This window comes from Argiope bruennichi, chromosome 6 (genome assembly GCF_947563725.1).
Source record: "Argiope bruennichi chromosome 6, qqArgBrue1.1, whole genome shotgun sequence".
Taxonomy (NCBI): domain Eukaryota; kingdom Metazoa; phylum Arthropoda; class Arachnida; order Araneae; family Araneidae; genus Argiope; species Argiope bruennichi.
Window position 1 is genome coordinate 116267409 of NC_079156.1, and position 21238 is coordinate 116288646.

Consider the following 21238-nt stretch of genomic DNA (forward strand, 5'->3'; position numbering starts at 1 on the left):
GCTATAACTCATGCACATATTAACTTAATAGTATTCGACATGTGATCCTGTGATAACAACTGTGGTTTTATGCCAAATTTGGTTTCAATTAGACCAAAACAAATCTCTAAAATGCATATTCGTATGATATATTTAGTAAAAGTTCTTTCTTTTAGTAAAATTTCCGTATGCATATAAATCAACAATCCATGAAAACATTGACGTAAGTCATTTGCATCAGCATGGGATCTTGTGATCATAACTGTGGTTTTGAGTAAAATTTGGTTTCAATTGATCTCTAAAGATTCCAAAGTGCATATTCTCACAATAGATTTAATAAAAAAGCCAGATTCACGCCAAATATCTAGTAACTATTGTTCGACAATACCATGGTCCTGGCTCTACTCCCACAATTTTATGCCGCAAGACGGGAACCTTAATTGTAGAAAATGCTTGACAGATTCCGGGAGACCCCTTCCGATGGTTTATTTTCAATTAATATAATAAATGTCGTTATTTCTTTCATTCTTCAGTGGGGGAAGTATTAATTGCTTACTATTGAGATTTTAAAATACTCTTTTAATTGCTCTCCTTTCTTTAATTTACAGCTGTGTGTTGATACCGTGATAAATTTGGTACCATTGAAATAAATTTCACTCATTATTGTTACAAAATTTTTTACTACAAATACCGCCAATCAATCGCAGCGCATTTAATCTCTAGTTCAGTAGCTTCCTTGCTGTCTAATCCTCCAAAATCTTTACTTGTCGGCGACTCCGACTCCTCTCACACCCGACTTCTGATGATACACCCGACTTCTTTGCAGCTTCAGAGTGCCTGTCTTTTATAGTTTCGGGAGGCGGGGCTAGAATCTCCCAGACCAATCAGGACGTCTCTGCGTGTATCTCGGTTCCTACTGGATGGATCGTGAAACTTCTCGAACTTTCCAGTATGATCCATTTTGTCGCCAAAGTCGCCAAATTCATCCCCAAGTCGCCAAGTCATCAAATGGTCGCCAAGTTTGACGCCAAGCTCAGCACACACAGGACAGATCTTACAACGGTTTTTTTTACGATGACACTAGTCTTGCTGGGAAGCCAAATTACAGGTTGTAACATTATATACCTTATTCACATTCCAGCAGGATTAAAGTTATTGACGTGTACTAACTTGAAGCGAATTGTTTCCCGAACATTCCTGTGCATCAAATTGTATAATCTTACTTTTCCCGCTTATTTTATCGAGACTTATTTCTATGGAATGCGATCTTAACCATACAAAATTAAAATAAACTTGATTAAATAGGAATGATATTGCTGAATGGACTCCATTTCGTTTTGTAAATGTCTTTCAGACGGCTCTTACAGCGACGTTTTGATGGAGGTGAGTTTTGACATCCAAGACCAGGAAACTTGTAGAATGGCATATGAAGACGATCTTCGAATTACCGATGGACATTTATGTGCTGGAACTCTCGATGGCTCTAAAGATTCATGCCAGGTAAACAGGGCCTTTTTTTGTTGTCTTGATGATCCTGTAATTTCTTGAGCATTTATCGATTTATTCCCTTAATTATATAAGTGAGTACATTCTTAAATAACAAAATTTAAAAAAACAACAACTCAAAAATGCAATTAGTAGGACAATGGAAAGGTCAAATGGGGTGCTTGGCCCATTAAACCTAAAATAATAACAGCAGCGAAAATGGGAATATGGATTTTTGCATCAGAAGCTCTAAGAGACACACTTTCTCAGGCGACTACTGTCACATACTTGTGTTAAAGTTTTTAACTTAATGATTTTTTATGCCTTTCAGTCATATTTTAAGTATTATAAATTTCTGTTTTAAAGCAAAATATCTTATCTGAAAAATAACATGAGATATATGTATGTCATTATTATTAGAAAGATTAGAAATAATTATATAACATTTTTCAAAATAAAAAAAAATCCAAATGTTGGGTATGAAATTTTAATTAGTTAAAAACTAACCTGAATATCACTGCTGCGATAACATCTAAAAATGTGATTGAAAAAAAGAATTCAACACCATTTAAAAATTTATGAAATTGTATTTTAAATGACGACAATTTAATAATCGTTTGCAATTTTGCTGAAGTTTAGCAATTTCTTAAAAATTTTTTTTGTCTATTTTCAGACAATGAATTACATTGTAACCCTAAAATTCAAATCGCTCCATTTGTTTCAACAAATGTTTAATCGCGTGATTTTTTTTCCATTGTTGAGAACTAACGAAGGATTATTTTTAATATCTGAGTAATTTACAAAACAAATAAAAATATGTAGTTACGATATCGGGAAATGTGATACACGAATAGGATATTTATGTTTTTAATAGTTTTATGAGGTTATGGGACTGTCTCCATTAGAAAGGTCCATGTACGCAATAAACATAATTTAAGTAATACAGAAATTAAGTAATAACAGGCTTTAATGTCAAACAATTTGGCAGACTCATCGACATGAATTATATCTAAAGGATTTACATAAATTCAAATATAACTATTATTTTCAGAGGACCAGTTGCTCTCCTGAAGAGACTAGTATATTAATAAAATCCTTTTTCTCTTAAAACTATTTTGAGGTATTAAAACTATTGAACATATTCAAGTTTGGCCCAAATTGCTGAGTACATTCTATTACATGGCAGTAGGTTCATTTCTCCAAAAAAAAAAAAAAAATGAAGCATACTACAAATTATAATCTTCTCAGTTTTGCACAGGAAACAGCATACACTTTGGTACAATCTGTACTAGTTAACTCAAAATCCAAATAAAAAGATTGATCCTTTAATCCTAAAATATGTCTAATTAATGCCATCTTATATATTTTACTTGTTTATGAATGCAAATATGTTAAAAAAAATAACCTAATATAATTTAAAAGAATATTTGGAACATATTAAATGCTGTAAATAACACACTTGAATTCAAAGATTTCGATCAATAAACATCTATTCCTATTCCTAGGGCGATTCTGGAGGCCCTCTGGTGGCTGTCGGAAAGGAAAAACGTTACTATCTTGTTGGAATCGTCTCCTTTGGAAAGAAGTGCGCACTTTCTGGTTATCCTGGTGTTTACACCAGAGTTACCGAGTACCTGGATTGGTTAACTCCTAGACTTGCTGACTGAAAATTATAAGATGTTGGAAATGTGTCTATCTACAAATCTTCTACTTATTACTGACTGGAAGAAATTTAAGTTTTAATGAAAAAATATTTATCATTTTTATATTTGTATGGAACTGTCATTGGTGAATTTGTTTTGTAATTTAACAAAATTATCATTTATATTTTAAATTACTTTCTTTTACAATTCAGCTGATTTCTATTTCTTTTCTTAATTTAAACTTGAAAAATTGCTTGAAGGAATTAAATGAATGATATTCGAAACTCCTTATTGGTTGTGCACCTTTTATCCTTCAAGTTGAATATTCTAAAAAATAGATTAATTTAGAGAGAATCAATTTTTCAAAATCCATTCATTCACATTATTTCTGCTTTTATGAACATCTAATATGAGTTCTGATACCTTAATTTTTTGATAGAAATGAGTGTAGAAGAATTGTTGAAAAGAAATTCTTCCATTTTTTTTTATTTTGATATGTTTTATATTTTTTAAAGACGGAATTGTGAAGCTAATTTTTAATTTAATTCTTCATGCACAGTGAAGAGTTAAATTAAAAATTAACTCCCCGAAAAAAATTCGGCACTTCTTGTAACTATTTATAACTGTACCATTTTAAAATTAGTATCTACAGCAATAAAACAATTGGGCAAGTTCATGTCAATAAACCAATTAACCGAATTAACAATCCCGAAATATTTACCTTGCGAAAACTGAGATTTTCACATATACTGAGATTTTCACATTTTATTCTATATGTTATCAAATTTCTTTTCAAGGTTTACCGAGTACCCCAAAATTAATTAATCTTGTTTTCTAATTAATCTTGTTAAAACTTCATCTGAATAAAGCCAAAAAAGTACGGATCATTTATTAGTTTGCAACAGGTTCGTAAAAGAAAGATAATAGCTTTTGTTTTTTTATTTGCTAGCTTTTATAGATAACAAACAAGAAACTTTTAAATTAAAATTTTAATTCTTTTATAAGTTTGTCTATTTTTTATTTCATTACTATATACATTATAGCTCAGACTTCAAAATAGTTTTCTGGCAATGCTTTTTAAAAATCGTCAGTGGACATTGAATTTTATAATTATATTCTCAGCATATATGTTAAAATCCTGTCAACCAAAAGCCCACTAATTTAGATTACTAAATCTAAAAAAAAATCATTAAAAACTACTTTAGCAACTGGATCTTATTTTTAAGTTGGTCCCACACATATTTTGTTTCGCAAGAGATAAAATGGAATATAAGTTACCTGAATATTAATAGAAGAATTTGCGGATCTCTTTTGATTATATATTTGTATTATTATTAAGCAAAATTTATGTCATACTATTTATGAATGAAACTGACATTGATAATATATTAACTAAATATATTTATGTATTTATTCATGATTATTAAATGGTTTTTAGATACACTTATGCCTTTTTTTTCTCTATTTCAATAAAGAAGGACAATGCTTTTCTTAAGAAATATAATCACTCATTCAGTTATTAAAATATATATAAAGTCATTCTACTTCGGTTATTCTTTAATCACATATTACAAAAATCTATGTATATATTTTATTTGGAAGAAATAACCCTACTTTATACTAAGATAAGAAATTATAGAAAGGGATATTTGAATATTACAATAAACATAATATAAATGTCAAATTTTAATGTCTGTAAACCTACTTGATAAATAGTTTTAATTAATCAAAGGCCATGCAATGAACTTTTTAAACCAACAACCAAATGGATATGACTTATAATTTAAGCTAAGGAAGCGCTTTCTGCTTTTCTGTTCAATTATTGGGGAGAAAAAGGCGAAAAGCTAAATCCATTATTTGCCGTTTGCCGCTACGGCTTAGTCTGGCTCTGTAATGCATAATCACTTTACTATAACCAGACACCAACTTTGTGACAATAGTTGTCGTCATTCTCACGTTAACGTGGGGTGAAAAACTTAAATGGATATCATTTATATGCCTTTTTCTAATTATTTTCCAAAAATGTCTTCATTCGATTTTGTATTCATAAGGATATCACATTTTGTAAAAATATACAGGATGGTCAAAGAAAAACTTCCCCTATATATGAAACCCTAGCGGCCTATCCGCTCAACCAATCGAACCAAAATTTCAGACATGGTTGTTTGAAGGTATGCGCTGGAGATTGTGATGATTCTAAACAACGCAGAGCTCACAGTTACGGTTACAGTGGGAGAATTTCGAAATTTTCGAATGGCAACATCCACTTTTTTCTTGCGCAAATTGATCAGCGTATTGAAAAACCACAAATAGCGTTGGAACGATTAGCGTGTGACGAAAATTGCCGCCGTAAAGCATTTGCAAAGAAGAACATTATAAAGGACTAATGACAACACAGAGAGGAAAGAGAAAAAAGGTTTTATTGGAATGGAAAGTTATAATTACAGGTTTTCAACGTGTTCACTTTCGCAGGCGACAACGCATTGCATTCGGGAGATTGTGGACAACAATGCCGAACGTAACATGAAAGGAGGAATCTGCATAACTTCACCTGTTATGGCATCTTGCAATTCTGACACAGTTGCAGAATTCCGTTATTCCAGAATTGCTGGAACGAAATGTCATTAGGGACATTATATGGATGCAAGATGGGGCTCCTCCACACGTCGCCCAATGTGTTCAACCAGTGTTGCAACAACACTTTGGTGATAGAGTCATCTCTAGTAACTTTGCAGTTCGTAGCTACTGCGATCCCCCGACTCACTCCTATGGATTTCTGGTTCTGGGGTTATCTGAAATCTAAGGTGTACACGCCTGGTCCACGAGATGTGTCAGAACCTTAAAAATTGTTAAAATATCTTTGAAGCATTAAAAATTTTAAAGTATATAAAATTTATAAAATGTGTTCAAAGTAAATACAAGTCATCCCATCTACGATGCAATAAAATGGTTTACATGTAAATAAATACAGATAGGCAGTATAAAACACATTTTTTAGATTTATGCGTATGGATATTTTATGTATTTATAGAAAAAAACCAAATAGTGCAAATGAACTAAATCACCGTTTTCGAGGAACCCGAATTTCAGCCATTCGAAATAAGGTTGATTTGATTTGATCGTGGGTTTTTTTTTATGGCACAAGAGCCAATACTGGTTAAGCTGTGTCAAACTCGAGTTAACTTAAATACAAAAAATATACTCATTACAGTATGGAGATGTCAAGTTAAAATAACAAAGTTAAAATAGAAATTAGATATAATGCATGAAATTGATGTCAAGTAAAAATGAAAATACATTAATATGGTAAGGTTCGCCGATTATATATTTCAAATTTGGATAATCACTACCGAAGTATTTTATTCTTAGAAAGAGGTATTTAGGGCATTCACATAGGATATGCCGAACTGAAATTATAGTACTACATTTTGCGCAAATTGGAGCTGTGCCTGAATGAAGTAAATGTTTGTGAGTAAAATCAGTATGACCTATGCGAAGCCTTGCTAACATAACACTCATTCTACGGCTGAGAGAGTCATTCTTAAACTCAGATATAAATGGTTGGATGGAATGCAATTTATTATCAAGTTGCGAGTCCCAAGTACTCTGCCAAATACGGAGAGAACATTGCTTTAAAATTTGATTTAAGTCTTGAAGCGGAACAAAGGTTTCTTCATTTGAATTAGCTCTTTTTGCGGCAACATCAGCTTGATCGTTCCTAGGGATACCAACGTGTCCTGGAATCCAACAAAATAGAATATTAAAATTACGATCCAGCAATTTGAAATATACTTTTACTGTTCTGTGCACCAAAGGATGGCTTTGTCTGGATGAGTTCAAAATTGCTTCAATTGAACTTTTTGAGTCGGTATATATAATCCAATCTTTCTCAGATAATAGTCTTATCGCTCTTAAAGCAGTATAAATGGCAAAAATCTCCGAGGTAAAAACAGAACAATGTTTGTTTAGCTTCCTGGAAAGCACAATGTGGTCAAATATTACAGCTGAGCCAACATGGTCACCGATTTTGGAACCACCTGTAAAAGCATAGCCGTATTTTTCAAACGATTGGCTATGATCACAAAAAATTTGTATGCAAACAGATGGCGCAGTTGTAGATTTTGGCAGCTTATTAAAATCATCGATAAGAATGCTTTTGCATGTCCAAGAGGAAACTTCGTCTTCTTTAGTTAAAATTTTAATGTCCTTTAGGTAAAACTATCTAAAAGAGGGCGGATTCTAAAACCAAATGGTAAAATAAATGAAATCTTTTTCTCGTATAACTATCCATAAATCGGATTCACGATTCTGTCATATAAAGAATGTGATGGATTCTGATTTATTTCAAAAAAGTATTTGAGAGAAAATATCTGGCGTCGTAATTGTAAACCTGGCTCTTTAGTTATTATATATAAGTTTTGAACAGAAGAAGTTCTAAAAGCATCTGATGATGTATTGCGTCAAGCTGGTGCAGAATAGACTTTGCTGCTGAGTCTTAAATCCCGCTACCATAGTCTAGTTTTGATAAAATCACACTTCTGTAAATTTTTAATAGAGTTGAAGTATTGCAACCCCACGTTGCATTTGACAAAACTTCAAGAATATTTAAAGACTAACCAAATTTTTTCTTTAGATGAAGAATATGAGAACGGAATGTTAGTTTAGAATCAAATAAGAGGCCTAAAAATTTAGCGACCGACACAACGGGAATGGCTATGCCTTTTAACTGAATTTCAGGGTCGGGGTGCAAGCCACAAACTCTTCAAAAATGAGTGCACTTTGTTTTTTCAGTAGAAAGAACGAAACTATTTTTATCAGACCATTCCGTTATAGATTTGACAGCAGCTTGCAATTGTCGTTCGATAAAGGGCATGTGAGTGCTTGAGCAATGGATTAGAAAATCGTCTACAAATAATGACCCATGAACATATGGTGGAAGTTTTTCCATAATTCCATTAATTTTAATAATAAATAAAACAACACTTAAAATACTACCTTGTGGTATAATAAATATTTCGAAATAAGGAAAAAGATAAATTTGCCGAATCATCCACCATTGGATGCTAATGTCTTAAAGTTGCTGCAGTTGATATGGATATTTTATCTATTTATGGATAAGACCAAATAGTGCAAATGGATTTAATCACTATTTTGAAGGAGTCTGGATTTCAGCCATTCGAAGAGTCCAAATTCAGGCAGGAATATTTGCTGAATATTTCGCCATTAGATGCAAGTGGGTTTAAGGACTATTTATACTACTTAGTTTTATGGCAATTGTGTGACTGACCGTAATTAAGAAAAATAAAAAGACGCAAATGGGTGGTTAAAATCCTCCAAGAAAAAGAGAATTAGGAACAATTTCATTCTTAAGTGCAATGAATCAAGAAACTGAATATTAATCAAAGAATTCTGCTCAGCGATGTGCTACTTGTCCGAAACACACCAGGCCTTGATGAAAACTCGTCTTTCATGAAATAGATGGCAGGAGGGCAGGCAATACGTAATACCAATCGCTAGTTGCTCATGACGTCACGAGGGGGGCTTTTTCAATGAACAGGTGGAAACCGGAATATGGAATGAAAGAGTCGCCTTTCTCAATCGTGCTGTTTTGGTAAGTACATGACTTTCTCTTTGCTTTATTTCAAAAAGGAGTAATTTAATGCTAATGATTTAGTTTCTGAAGATTTTGTAAGCTGGGCAGTTTCATACAGCATATAATATTTATCCATTGTGTAGTAATTAATGAATATTGCTATGTAATAACATCGCATTGAATACTGGGAATAAATGCCCTCAAATGAAACCCCAAGTGCTAAATTAAATTGATGACAAACACCAGATTAGCAGAATTACTCGCATTTCGATTTTCTTATTCCAGATTACAAGCGTCTCCAGAATTTATCTACAATTTAAATTGAATATTCTAAATTCTCATAAAATGAAAAGTTTCATACAGTATAAAATATTTATCCATTGTGTAGTAATCCGTGAATATTGCTATGCAATAGCATCGCATTGAACACTGAGAATAAATACACTAAAATGAGACACCAACTAAATTAAACTGATGACAAATTCCAGATTAGCCGAATTACTCTCACTTCGATTTTTTATTCCTGATTGCAAGCGTTTCCAGAATTCACCTGCTATATAAATTGAAAATTCCCGATTTTACTTATAAATAAGTAGTTCATATAAAAAAAAAAGAGTTCATTTAAAAAAACCAATCTGACATAAATCGACATTTTTAAAAAAAAATAGAAATGAAGTAAAAGCGGATTATCTATTCTGAATTTAGCTACGCACGTGAAATGACAAACTTACTTGATTAGTCGGAACTGTTCTGAGTTTCAACTATTTGTCTCTCCTAGAAAATGGTCAGCATCTAACACCTTTTATCATTTTTCTTGGCTTACATTTATTTCCTTTCAAAAGTAACAGTTCCATGTGCACTCTAGTGTGTTAAAATATCTTTGTTGTTTTTAAATTAAATTTTTTCCTAGCATTTTATTTGAATTCAACGAAAGTCTGGTGCAGTTTATCCAAGAATGGCGCAAACATAGAAAATGGTCTCTAGATTGGAAGCGTGCCATGTATTTGAATAAAAAATCCATGGATTCCTATTTTATATTTATTATTAAATAGCTGTTATTAAAAAATATTATTAATTAAAATTTCGGCTTCTAAAGAAATCTTGTTTCAAATTTTTACTATATATAAAATAGGAACTACTTAACGTGACCGATGTTAGATGGAAAAATAATAAAAACAATATAAAAATATTTTATTTATACTATTCTTAATGCATTAATTTTTACTTCTTTTTCTAAATTATCCTTAAAGCTAATCATCCTATTTTCTTTACCAATTTTATTTATTTATTGGATTTTATTTCATGCCTTTCTTGCACTCTAACTAGCATTTATGATTCTATCGTCAATATATACAACCAAGTGATTTAAAACCTGATCACTTCTGGTAAGTGAGAGAAAGTTACGGAAAGGACAAATATTAGCAATTAAATAATATGGGATAACTTGTAATTTTTCAACTACAAGTCTTGATTTGAAGTAGCAGAACTTTGAATTGTTTATATTAATATCAAAATAATAATTCGCAACATTAATCTAGAAAATATCATAAATTAAAATATTTTTTATAAAATTTTTGCGAGTTTAGTTTAGTTTTAATAACTTCCCTTTTGAAGTAATGCAAGTCTATTTGGCAAGGATCTCGAAGTGAACTTTTAATATGGACTTTTACGCCCCACATCTGAGTCACCCAAACTCCGTGTTATACCAATGATCCAAACGCATTTAATATAAATTTCTGCTAATAAATTTATAAAGCTTCTTATTTTTTGTATATAATTAATTACTGTTTTTCTTTTTTTACGTTCCATTTATTAGTAAATACACATAGAGTTTTCTTTGGAAGACATAATGTTTCGAACAAAAAAGGCAGAGGAATCAGAAAAAAAAATTAGGGTGTAATGTTAATACAATCTTATAAGTTATTAATCATTAACCTTTTCATTTGTGAAAATCGAAAATATTATTTTATACAATACAATTTTTGTTTATATTGATGAAGTACTTCAGTTTTCTTTTTCCTTCTTTTCCTTTATTTGGAAGCAGAAATATGAACACGGTTGTTTTCATTATTACCATTAAAATACTATATTTATATTCTTATATAAATATAATTGATGGTAATAATTGCCTTTAATAACCTTCATGATAAAATTAGATTGTAGTCTTAATATTGCTAGTTATTAATAATCCCTTCAGCTAAACTTTCTTCTTCCTTTTTTGAATTAGTTTCATCTCTTTTATTCTCTTTCTCGATACTAATGATATAATATTCTCCAAATTTTCTTACACATATTAGTAGTTTCAATTAAATTATAGTTTAAAAAATGTATTGATAACTACATTTTGGCTTACTAAATATAATACTTTTGGTTTACTTTATTAGTGAATCTGTAACTGTGTAAGTTAAATGAAAAATAATAAAATTAAATAGAATAACAGAATTTACACTATTGTTTTAAATATTTATTTCGTATGAGTGCTAAACCTTTTTTAAAAACACCATATTATATTTTTATTTGATTCATAAAATAGAAAAAACAATAACCTTTTACAGTATGTAAAACTTCAGAGCATTTAAGACAGTGGAACCTACTGAAAGTTTGGAGCAGATACAGCAGTTGCAATAGAAGTATGCCATTAAATCACAACGTCTCATATCATTAGTTTTGATAGGATGCTTAAACTTTTTAAATTACAAGCAAGAAAACATATTAAAATGAAACAATGCAATGAATTCTTCAGTAAACGCTTTTAAAAAGGTAGATTTCAAGGAATAGCTTGGTTTTGTATTTTCTGTCTTAACTCCAACCAAGAGAGAAAAAAACAACCCTCCCCCCCCCATAACCTCGCGAGAATATGAAGCAAATGTTAAAAGAAAGAGAAAATAAATAATTAAAGAATCAAATATACTTTCCTTTCTAGATTGTAATGTCGGTCTTTTAACGAATTTTAGATAAAACAAGTCTCTACCATGCTTTGGCAATACCAGGTTATTCAAGTGCTGTTTGCGCTGATTCCATTTTGGATTGACATCTCCTTGGGACAAGGTACGTAAACACTATTTCTTGTTTCATATTAACATATCACAATCACTACTACCACTGGATTAATTTAACGTCCTTTGGCATTCTAGCATTTTAGGTGCAGTTCTGAAGAAAAAAAGAAGACAATTTCTTTCAAATATAAACCATGTAAGTGAGTCAAATACATGTTAAATTTTTGGGGCATCAAATATCCTCTAAGTGTTGTTTTCTGATTGTGGGATTATAATGGGATTTATGATTGTGGGATGTGGGACAATCATCCAACTTCGATTCATATTGCGAGGAGTATTACAAAATTGTACTCACATCACTTCAGATGGAATAGTCAGCTCATAAAATCAATGTCTAGAGCAAGAGTTTGTGTTTTCGAATCCAACACTGTTTCAATGGAACAAATAAATTTATTTCAAAGAAAAAAAAACCTGCCCAAAAGAAAAGCATATTAATTATAGGAAAAGAAATATTAATAGCATTATTATAATTACAGTTCACGTGGAATAGTACAACTATAAATAATCGTCATTCACATTAAAAACTTGTGATTTTTACTTTCTCGTATATGTAGTATAGAAAAATATAGTAATCATAAAAAAAAAATCGAGATCGAATTTGACGTATTTTCATGTTTTAGAACACCTAGAGTTCGAAAAACACATTTTTGGAAATTGTCCGTCAGTCTATCTGTCTGTGACAAAAATAATTCAAAAATGTTTTGAGCTAGACGGTTGAAATTTAGTTTACAATATTTATATCAAATTTGAATATTTCTATCGAATTTTGAGAAAAACCTATTCAGAACAGAATTTAAATAAATTAAAATGAAAAAAAAAATTACAATAAAATATTAGTTAAAAAAAAGACAACGACTTGAGTTTCACTTCAAAATGAAATGTATTGTTTCTAAGTAGGCTTAAAAATACTCTAAAAATTATTTAAAAAATGACAAAATTATATGCTAAGACTGTTATCACTGAAAGGATCTTTTTTTTTTCATTTTAAGGTGATGTTCAAGTTATTTTTCTGTAAGGTATGCAACATTGCTTCCACTATTTGTTTGTTGTTCGCAAGATCGAAAATGTCACACTTTAGCTTAGACATCTGTTAAATAACGATAACAGCACATTAGCGAATTTGTGTTTGCATCAAAAATTTATTCTCGATCGAAGATGACAGTTTTCGTACCGAAATCTCGCAGTTCTTGAAGTTCTAATTTTCTGTTTCCATTTGAAGAAAGCTGCTGCCGAGATGCAAGGTATGCAACATTGCTTCCACTATTTGTTTGTTGTTCGCAAGATCGAAAATGTCACACTTTAGCTTAGACATCTGTTAAAATAACGATAACAGAACATTAGTGAATTTGTGTTTGCATCATAAATTTATTCTCGATCGAAGATGACAGTTTTCGAACCGAATTCTCGAAGTTTGCGCGAAGTTTTAATTTTCTGTTTCCATTTGAAGAAAACTGCTGCTGAGACGCATCAAATGCTCTCAATACTTACGGCTCTTAGTGAAAGGACATGCCGTGAGTGCTTTCGGTGCTTCTGACAGAATGTTCACTGTGCCAAATTTATGATTTGTATTTGATGGAACCAGCTTGGTGTGATATATTATAACCAGTTGAAACTGAGTGAAACCATTGCGAGGCATCGGTATCTATCTCATTTTATACATTTGAGCCAAGCATTGAAGGAAAAACGGCGACATTACCAAGAAAGATACGACATTCTGTTATCATCTAACATAACAGTGCTCCGTTACATGTCTCAAGACCGGTTAAGACATGCTTAGAAACGCTAAAATAGGTATTCACTTGATATTGCTCCTTCCAATTACCATTTGTTTCGATCGATAGCACATGGCCTGCCTGTTAAGCATTTTATTCTTATGTTCATAGATCACCTCAAAAGGGGCATCATTTTTTCGAGATGATATGCGACAATTGCCAAAAAGACGGAAGAAAGTAGCAAACAGTAAACAACAGTACTTTTACCCATGAATAAGAAATCAGTTTTTAAGAATAAAGCATCAAATTTTGGAAAAAATTGCCTATGAAAAACTGAAAACCTAATACTATAATATTTTGAGAGATTAACAAAGGAAATGACCAAAATTTAGCTTAGTTTTCAATTAAAAATTAAAAAAAGAATCTCTTTCTGAGATGCGCATTCTTACTATTCAAAGTATACTTGTGCCGAATTTGGTAGATCAGTCAAACAGTTTGGTTCCAATTAAAATTTATTGTTATAAGTTTATTGTTATTATCAGTAGAGATGAGAGAATGTTTTGTATAATGTATGCTATAATTTTAATAGAGTATAGAACCATTCGTAATAACTAATTTTTCATCTCTTTTCTAAATGGTCTGACTTGCTTGAGGCGACTATTTTGTTTTTGGGACACGTTTAAAGATACCATTTTCTTCTTTACTTTATATTTTATTCTTAATACAAAATATTAATAGTCAATTAAATGGCGATTACTTATTGCCATCATTTTTTCATACTAACATATTATCTTCAAATCAGTGTTTCTTTTTTTACTTATTTGTAATAGGTCATTTTCCAGTATTTTATGCACAATTTAATTACTGAATAATTAAAAAAAAAATCTCTTTTACAGTTCTGTTCGAAAACAGCAACACGCATTCATCTGACGCGAGCTGCCTTACTCCAGATGGACGGAGAGGTAACTGCATACGCTGGACGAAGTGTATAAACATAAATCAGAAACTTACTTGGGATCAGCTTAGACCCTTTTTGTGTGGGTTTGCCGGCACTGAGCCAAATGTTTGCTGTCCCTCTATTTTTCCGCCAGAAATTTCTAGTCCACCTCTAGATAGGATATCTCCGGTAAATAACAACTCAAGAACAGAAAACATCACATCTGAACACAAGCCGATTCTCACTTTACCTAAGACAAACCCTTCTGAATCTTCAGACAAAGATGGAAAGCCAAGCTTCTTGCCAGATGGTAAGCATCTTATTACGTTAAATGTAGGCATTATAATACATTATATTATACGTTAAATTTATTTAACGTTATAGTAGAGCTTCTGAAACTAAATTATGACTCAAAAAGTGCTTGCTTAATCTTGTACTGTGATAGGATATTTCTGATGAAAATGTTTGATCTTGTAATTTTTTAGAAATTTCCTCTAAATAACAACAATTGGCTTTAGCAGAAATTTTTTTCAAGAAAAAAAAGGTCCTAACTAAAGAAATGAAAACGTAGATATGTTTTCATATTTTAAACAAACATTTGAAATTAAATTCCTTATTTTGCGGATTTATAAGCACTTAATATACATTGCTTTTTACTTACATTCTAATTTCGGAGGGGGTGGGGAGTGAAGTAACAAAATATTTTCACATAAATATGATGTCACTAAAGATATTTTGTGCAAAAAACAATTACAACATTAAATATACCAATAGCTACATATTTACAACAAAATTTCTAAAAGGGCCGATTTCTCTTAGTCTGATTGCTGATCTCTTCAGAAATGTCACCGAATGATCATTGCACAGAAACATTGCGATCAAGAACTGTGTTGCAAAATATCACAGATGTTTGAAAAGGGTTTTCTTTTTCTCTTCTCTTGTGTTCTTTTTCTCTAGGAAGTTTAATTTACTGTATTCTTCCTGACCCCTTGGGGGGCACCTCGAAGTCAGGATGATATGCTTCCGATAAGGTGGTTGTATCTCGCCACCCTGGAGGGTACACAAAAAGGTGGGGGATCTGACTCCTCCCATAGATGACGGGACGTACTTCCTTTGGAGAGGGTTGTACTGTGGCCGGTGAAGGCCCTTAGGACTCAATTACAGTTCCCGCCAGTGTTGCTGTTGCGGCGGTCCGGTCATTCAGTATTTTTATCCGTGTACCTTCAGGCGGGTCGGAGAGTCAGATGTATGATTTACTGATTCTTTCTTCCAAGAATCAATAGTTTCAATCAGTTTTTACCTGCCCCATGAGGGTCCTAGCATTGTAAATAGTATTACAAAATGTTAAGTATGTCCTTCAACATTGGAAACAAACTGTTGAGCAGGCGGAAAATATTTGGAAAGTCTCAATTCTAGAATCGTATTCCCTCCTCTTGGCTTGATTCCTTGGGTTGGTTGAAAGTCTTACTTGGGGATTTGGAAAATTTCATATTACCTTCAATGAATTGCTTTTTAATAATGTACCAATGTCATACATTCTCTATTGTTTCACAATTTTTGATTTTTTTTAAAAAATAATTTTCAGGAAAAATATAAGTGACTTGTGAATTAGACAGTGCTAAGGGAGCAAACATGTATATAATTGCTTTTCATTAATACACCAATGTCAAACATTGTTTACAGTTTCATTTGTACCGTTACAAAATTTTGACTTAAAAAAATAAATTTCAAGAAAAATACAAGTAGTTTGTGAATCATATAGTGATAAGGAAGCATATTGTATATAATTTTTTACGTGTTTTTAAATGGATTCTTAGCATGTTACTTATAAAATATTAAAATTAGCACTAAAATCAAGTTTTTTCATAGCTAGATTTTATGCCTAATTTACTCATTTCATATACGGCATTTCAAGAAACGACAAATATATTGTTACGAATCTGTGAGGCGACTTCCCAGCATAATCAGTTCCATAGGTCCTATGGCATAGGAGGTCCCAGAGCTTGGCGACGAATTCGCGACTTTGGATCCAAAATAGATTATAACCGAAACATCGAGAATTTTCCCGATCCGTCCAGTAGGAACCGAGATACGCCTCGAACGTTCCAGATTGGTTGAGAGGCTTCTAGCCCCGCCTCCTAAGACCTATAAAACGAGCTGCAGCTGCCGGGGAGTCGGCGGTGAATTGAGCAGAGCAGGGCAGAGTAGAGTCAACCAGAGTCGTCGTGGTGAATTGAGTGGTCGGAAGCAAAAGAGTGGTGAGTCAAGTGGTGAACGGACGGTGAATTGAGTCGTGGACCAGTGGAGTCGAAGAGTAGTCGGAAACGACGAACCGGCCTTCCAGAAATAAGCGGAGCAGCGACGGAGTGAAGCTAGTGCTGAACTAAGCTGTGTTCTACTGCCTGCAGTAGAGTCTGTTGTATGCTGCTGTGTATGCTGTTGTATGCTGCACGTCTTCTGTGCTGTATATAGTTGTCATCTTTGTGCTGTCCTGCGTATCTTCGTGTAAATAAACATCGTTGTTTTATTTTCTACTGCCGCCTGGTGATTGAGCGTTCTTCACACCATATAACTTCCACTATCCAAACGAACCCCGGAAATTCCGTAACAATATTTATTTAAAATTTCAGGGACGTTTCATTAAAGAAATTACTAGAATGTTTTAAAATTTTTCTTTCAGATTGTGGTTTATCCGCATTTACAGACAATCGAGTTATCGGCGGCCGAAAAGCCGAGAAAGGAAGTTGGCCGTGGATGGTGAGCAGATTTCAATATTTCAAATTTCCTTTTCTTTGTTCGCATGCAAATATAGATTTTTAAAAATTGTCACATTAAAAATTGCCGTCATTTTTAATAAATATATGAAATTTAAAAAGTGGAAAATTACATAAGAATTAATTAAAATTCATAAGACCGTTTACGACAAACGAAATATACAAATTGCTTCAGCAAGTAGAAATAAAAAGCAAAATAGGGGAAAGAACTCTTCCAAAAGGACAAATTTAAATTTTCATAAGCTTTCTAAAATGCATTTTTCCACAAAAATCTTGCCAATGAGTATCTTACTTCTTCAACTGGAGCATATTTTCGTCCTTTTCTATAAATGCTTTTGGAGTTTTCTTCCATTTTTAAATAAATTACTAAACGAGTAAGAGCCATTTAATTTTTTTCCTACAAGTGGTATGCCTTTTTTACAAGCATAATTTTTAACTAAATTCCTAAGTTGTTACAATGTTGATACAACGGTTAGGGTTTCACTTTCTTCTTTTGAGAAATCTTTCGGATTTAATCATTAATTGATGGTTCCATTTGCTTGCATACTGCCATCACCTACATTTGATGAATAAAGTACACTCCCGAGTATCCGGCCTAATATGGCGATAGGGCAGGCCGGATAACTAAAATGCCAGATAGGCCGGAGTTCTATGAACTCAGTTCTTTCCCCACCAATACCAGAAGACCACACCAAAACTTACTGATATATTAAGTATTTTCTCACCTCTTATTGAGTACTAAACCCTCCATTTATCTCAAGCCATGTAGAAATGTGATCGCAGCCAATAAATAATAGAAGTAGTTACCGTTAACGTGTCGAGTTAAAATACAAGGCACTGAACTGGTAGTTTATATACATTTATATACTGCACTGCACATTTCACGAATTTATTAGAGGAAAAGTAAATTAAAGGATATAAACTATTCTCGTTTTAACATACATTCAGTACATTTACTTTGGTATATTTAAAAAAAGTGTTAAGGATACCCCAAGAACAATCTACGAATCCTGTATGTACAGTACAGTTATAATCAGGAACAGCGGCAACAATTGAGGTTTGTTACACACTGACGAAACAATGAAAAATGAGCAAAACGCTGCTCTTTTTCTGTCGAATCTAATATTTTGCATACGACACGTAGGAGGATCGTTGCAGATGCTTGTTTCCAATGCCTTGACAATGTTGCCAATGCAATGCCTTGCCCTCTTCAATTCTCTCCCTCACCAGAAAGAAAACTAGGCCGGATAATATGGGAGCCTGATAGTCGCGAAACGGATACCCGAGAATGTACTGTAGTTTGGTTGCTAAAGAGAGAAGAAAAGACAATAACTCTAAAACGATCGAAAAAGAACCAATAAAATTTATTTGATTTATTTTTAAAAAGAGTGGGAAGCAATTTAACATCTCTTCGTAAAAATACTAGCTGTGAAAAGTTTTTGAGTTTTTCTTTCGCTTACAGTGTAAAGGTTAAAGAAAATATCTTTATAACACCAAAGACGGTAATTTGTATGGACGAGGCGAATGTTTCTTTCATCAAACGCGGAAGAATTTCTCTTGTTAATTTGAGTGATAACGTTCTGTTCTATCTTTCTGTGCAGGTGGTAATATTCCAAGTCAAAAGAAGCGGCTTCAAAAGCTCCGATTGTGGTGGAGCCTTGGTAACTGCAAATCATGTGATCACGGCCGCCCATTGCGCTGTGAAAAGAAATACAATTACACCGTGAGTATAACTTTTGTTCATTTCGCATAGAAAATGAAAAGTCCATTTAGTTCATTCATCACTTAATGATGAACGACGCGCAGTGTGGTGTAGTTACCAAATTTAGTTCACCCGTTAATTAATATTGAATAATAAGCGATGTGACGCAACTAGTTGCTTTGGCAGTGGATATGATAGTCGATAATAAAGTAAATGATCTGAAGACAGTTTTTATAAAAACAGTTAATGAATATTCGAACTTTTAGTCTGAAATATCATACATAACTTTGCTTAGATTTCATTTATCTACCGTTTTCATACTTTTAGAATTATAGCCATGTCTAAAACAGTAATCACGTGCACATAAAATATGCATCTGAAATCTTCGCAAATCTCGTGTGTATACGCTCAGTAATAAAACAATGTTATATATACATATATACACCTCGAAAATAAAAAAAGAGGAAAAATACTAAATGGCTGTATTTGGACATGAAAATCTGTCTGATTGCAATATATGCGAGTAGAAACTTAGGAATACGTGTTGACTCGTCATACAAATCAGAAAGGAAACAATGAAATGAATTCGGTTAAGTCGGGCGTGAAATGTGACTGTTAATAAATAACCTGCTAGTGGATTAAGCAGATATATTACACTAATTGGTATCTTGTGTGGAGGTAATCAAAGGTTGCATGATTGTAAACATTCATTACAAACAAGGTTACCTCATAAATTTCATTCCTAGGAAACGTCGCTATGCATAATATTCAGTTGCCAAAACAGTATATTGCTATTCAAAGGGTTAAAAATTCTTTGTTTTCTGTTACCTATACGATGTACGATTTCTGGAAGTGATGTTATTGACAAAATGGTACAGAGGTATTACATTATCATCTATACCTCACATCTATACAAAAAAAAACCTCGTTTCTATATGGATAATTTATATCTTATAATAATGAAATAAAGTTGAAATGTTTCTTGTAATAATGAAATATTACCAACTCCCAAAGATTTTCCGCCTCAGTGATTCTGTTATAAACTGTTCTTTCCACTAATATTATTCAAACATTTCTTTTCCGCAGTCTTGATCCTAAACGACTCATGGTCAGATTGGGTGTTCACGACTTGGGCAATGCCAATGATTCCGATGCCATCGATATCGGTGTTGATGCCGTCCGAATCCACGAAAGGTACGATCCACGGGTTCATAGAAACGACATTGCTGTCATCCGCCTTAGCCAACTCGCTCCGTTCTCTAATAGCACCTCTCCAGTCTGCCTTCCTTACGACAGTCTGCGGAATGAAGACCTCTCCGGAAAAAGCTCTACAGTCACTGGATTCGGACTGACGTCCGTCAGTAAGTCCACAAGGCTGTTTTTTTTTTACTTAACTTGTTTTATTTGTAGATACGTAGCATATAACGTTGGTAAATTATATCCATTGCCTTGTTTCTTCTAACATTCAGAACCGAAAGTGAGCATTTCTAATATATGATACTGCATTATAAATAAATCAGTTCTTGATTCTTATAGGACATATTAAAGCCTTAACTCCCTTCATCTCTTAATGAAGTTTTCAGCAAGACACGTTAATTATTATTAGGGAAACATTATGTGCAGAGTCAATTGATAAGAAATATTACAGGCCCTTTAAGTCCTTTTTTATGGGTAGACACGGACATAGATAAAATTCATTCATAAGAGCATATAAAGTCTTTCATCGGACACTTTCCAACAGCGTCCGTATTGAAGTACGCATTGCCATGAAGGTGGTTCGTAGAGCAGTTCGTAGCAGATACGAAGGATAAATGGGATGATAGTGAAATTACCTTAGCAACAAGCTGGTAATTCGGTCTATTTTATGTGCTTTTTAAAGCTACTCTTGATATTTCAGGATATTTGATCCATCAAACTACGCAAATCTCAAAACTTCCTAACGGATGAACCTGATGGTGGTTTGTACTTGCACAATTTAAAAATAAAGATACTTTTTTACTGCACCTTTTTTACTCATTTTCTGCAGATTTCGAGAACTAATTTCATTGTTCTAAAAATTAAATAGATTTCTCTTTTTAATTTCGACTGTATTTTCTATGAATATGAATGCCGCAAGTGACGCTAGTTTTAAATTGATGTGACGTCACATGTTATCTTAGTGCTGAATTGTTCAAATTCTTGTCTCTTTTCTATTTTGATATACCATGATTATATTCTTTCAATTCTCATCTGGTTCAAAATAATTCATAAAGAAACGAATCAAAATCGTCAATAATATATCAAAGCATTATATTAACACTTGAACTGTGACACAACGATCATTTTCATACATTGCAAACAACATCAAATTTGGGTTT

The 21238-nt window shown here is 32.5% G+C and overlaps 1 protein-coding gene across 1 annotated transcript in view; it reads left to right on the forward strand.

Annotated features, from left to right (window-relative positions):
• The window catches only part of LOC129971923 (uncharacterized), a 42814-nt gene that overhangs the window by 13890 nt on the left and 7686 nt on the right, over window positions 1-21238 (forward strand). Inside the window, exons 8-15 of the mRNA XM_056085900.1 lie at window positions 1334-1479; window positions 2970-3122; window positions 8635-8718; window positions 11655-11748; window positions 14365-14715; window positions 17086-17162; window positions 18781-18902; window positions 19968-20242. Coding sequence (XP_055941875.1) covers window positions 1334-1479; window positions 2970-3122; window positions 8635-8718; window positions 11655-11748; window positions 14365-14715; window positions 17086-17162; window positions 18781-18902; window positions 19968-20242 — 1302 coding nt within the window. The remainder of the gene's footprint in view (window positions 1-1333; window positions 1480-2969; window positions 3123-8634; window positions 8719-11654; window positions 11749-14364; window positions 14716-17085; window positions 17163-18780; window positions 18903-19967; window positions 20243-21238) is intronic.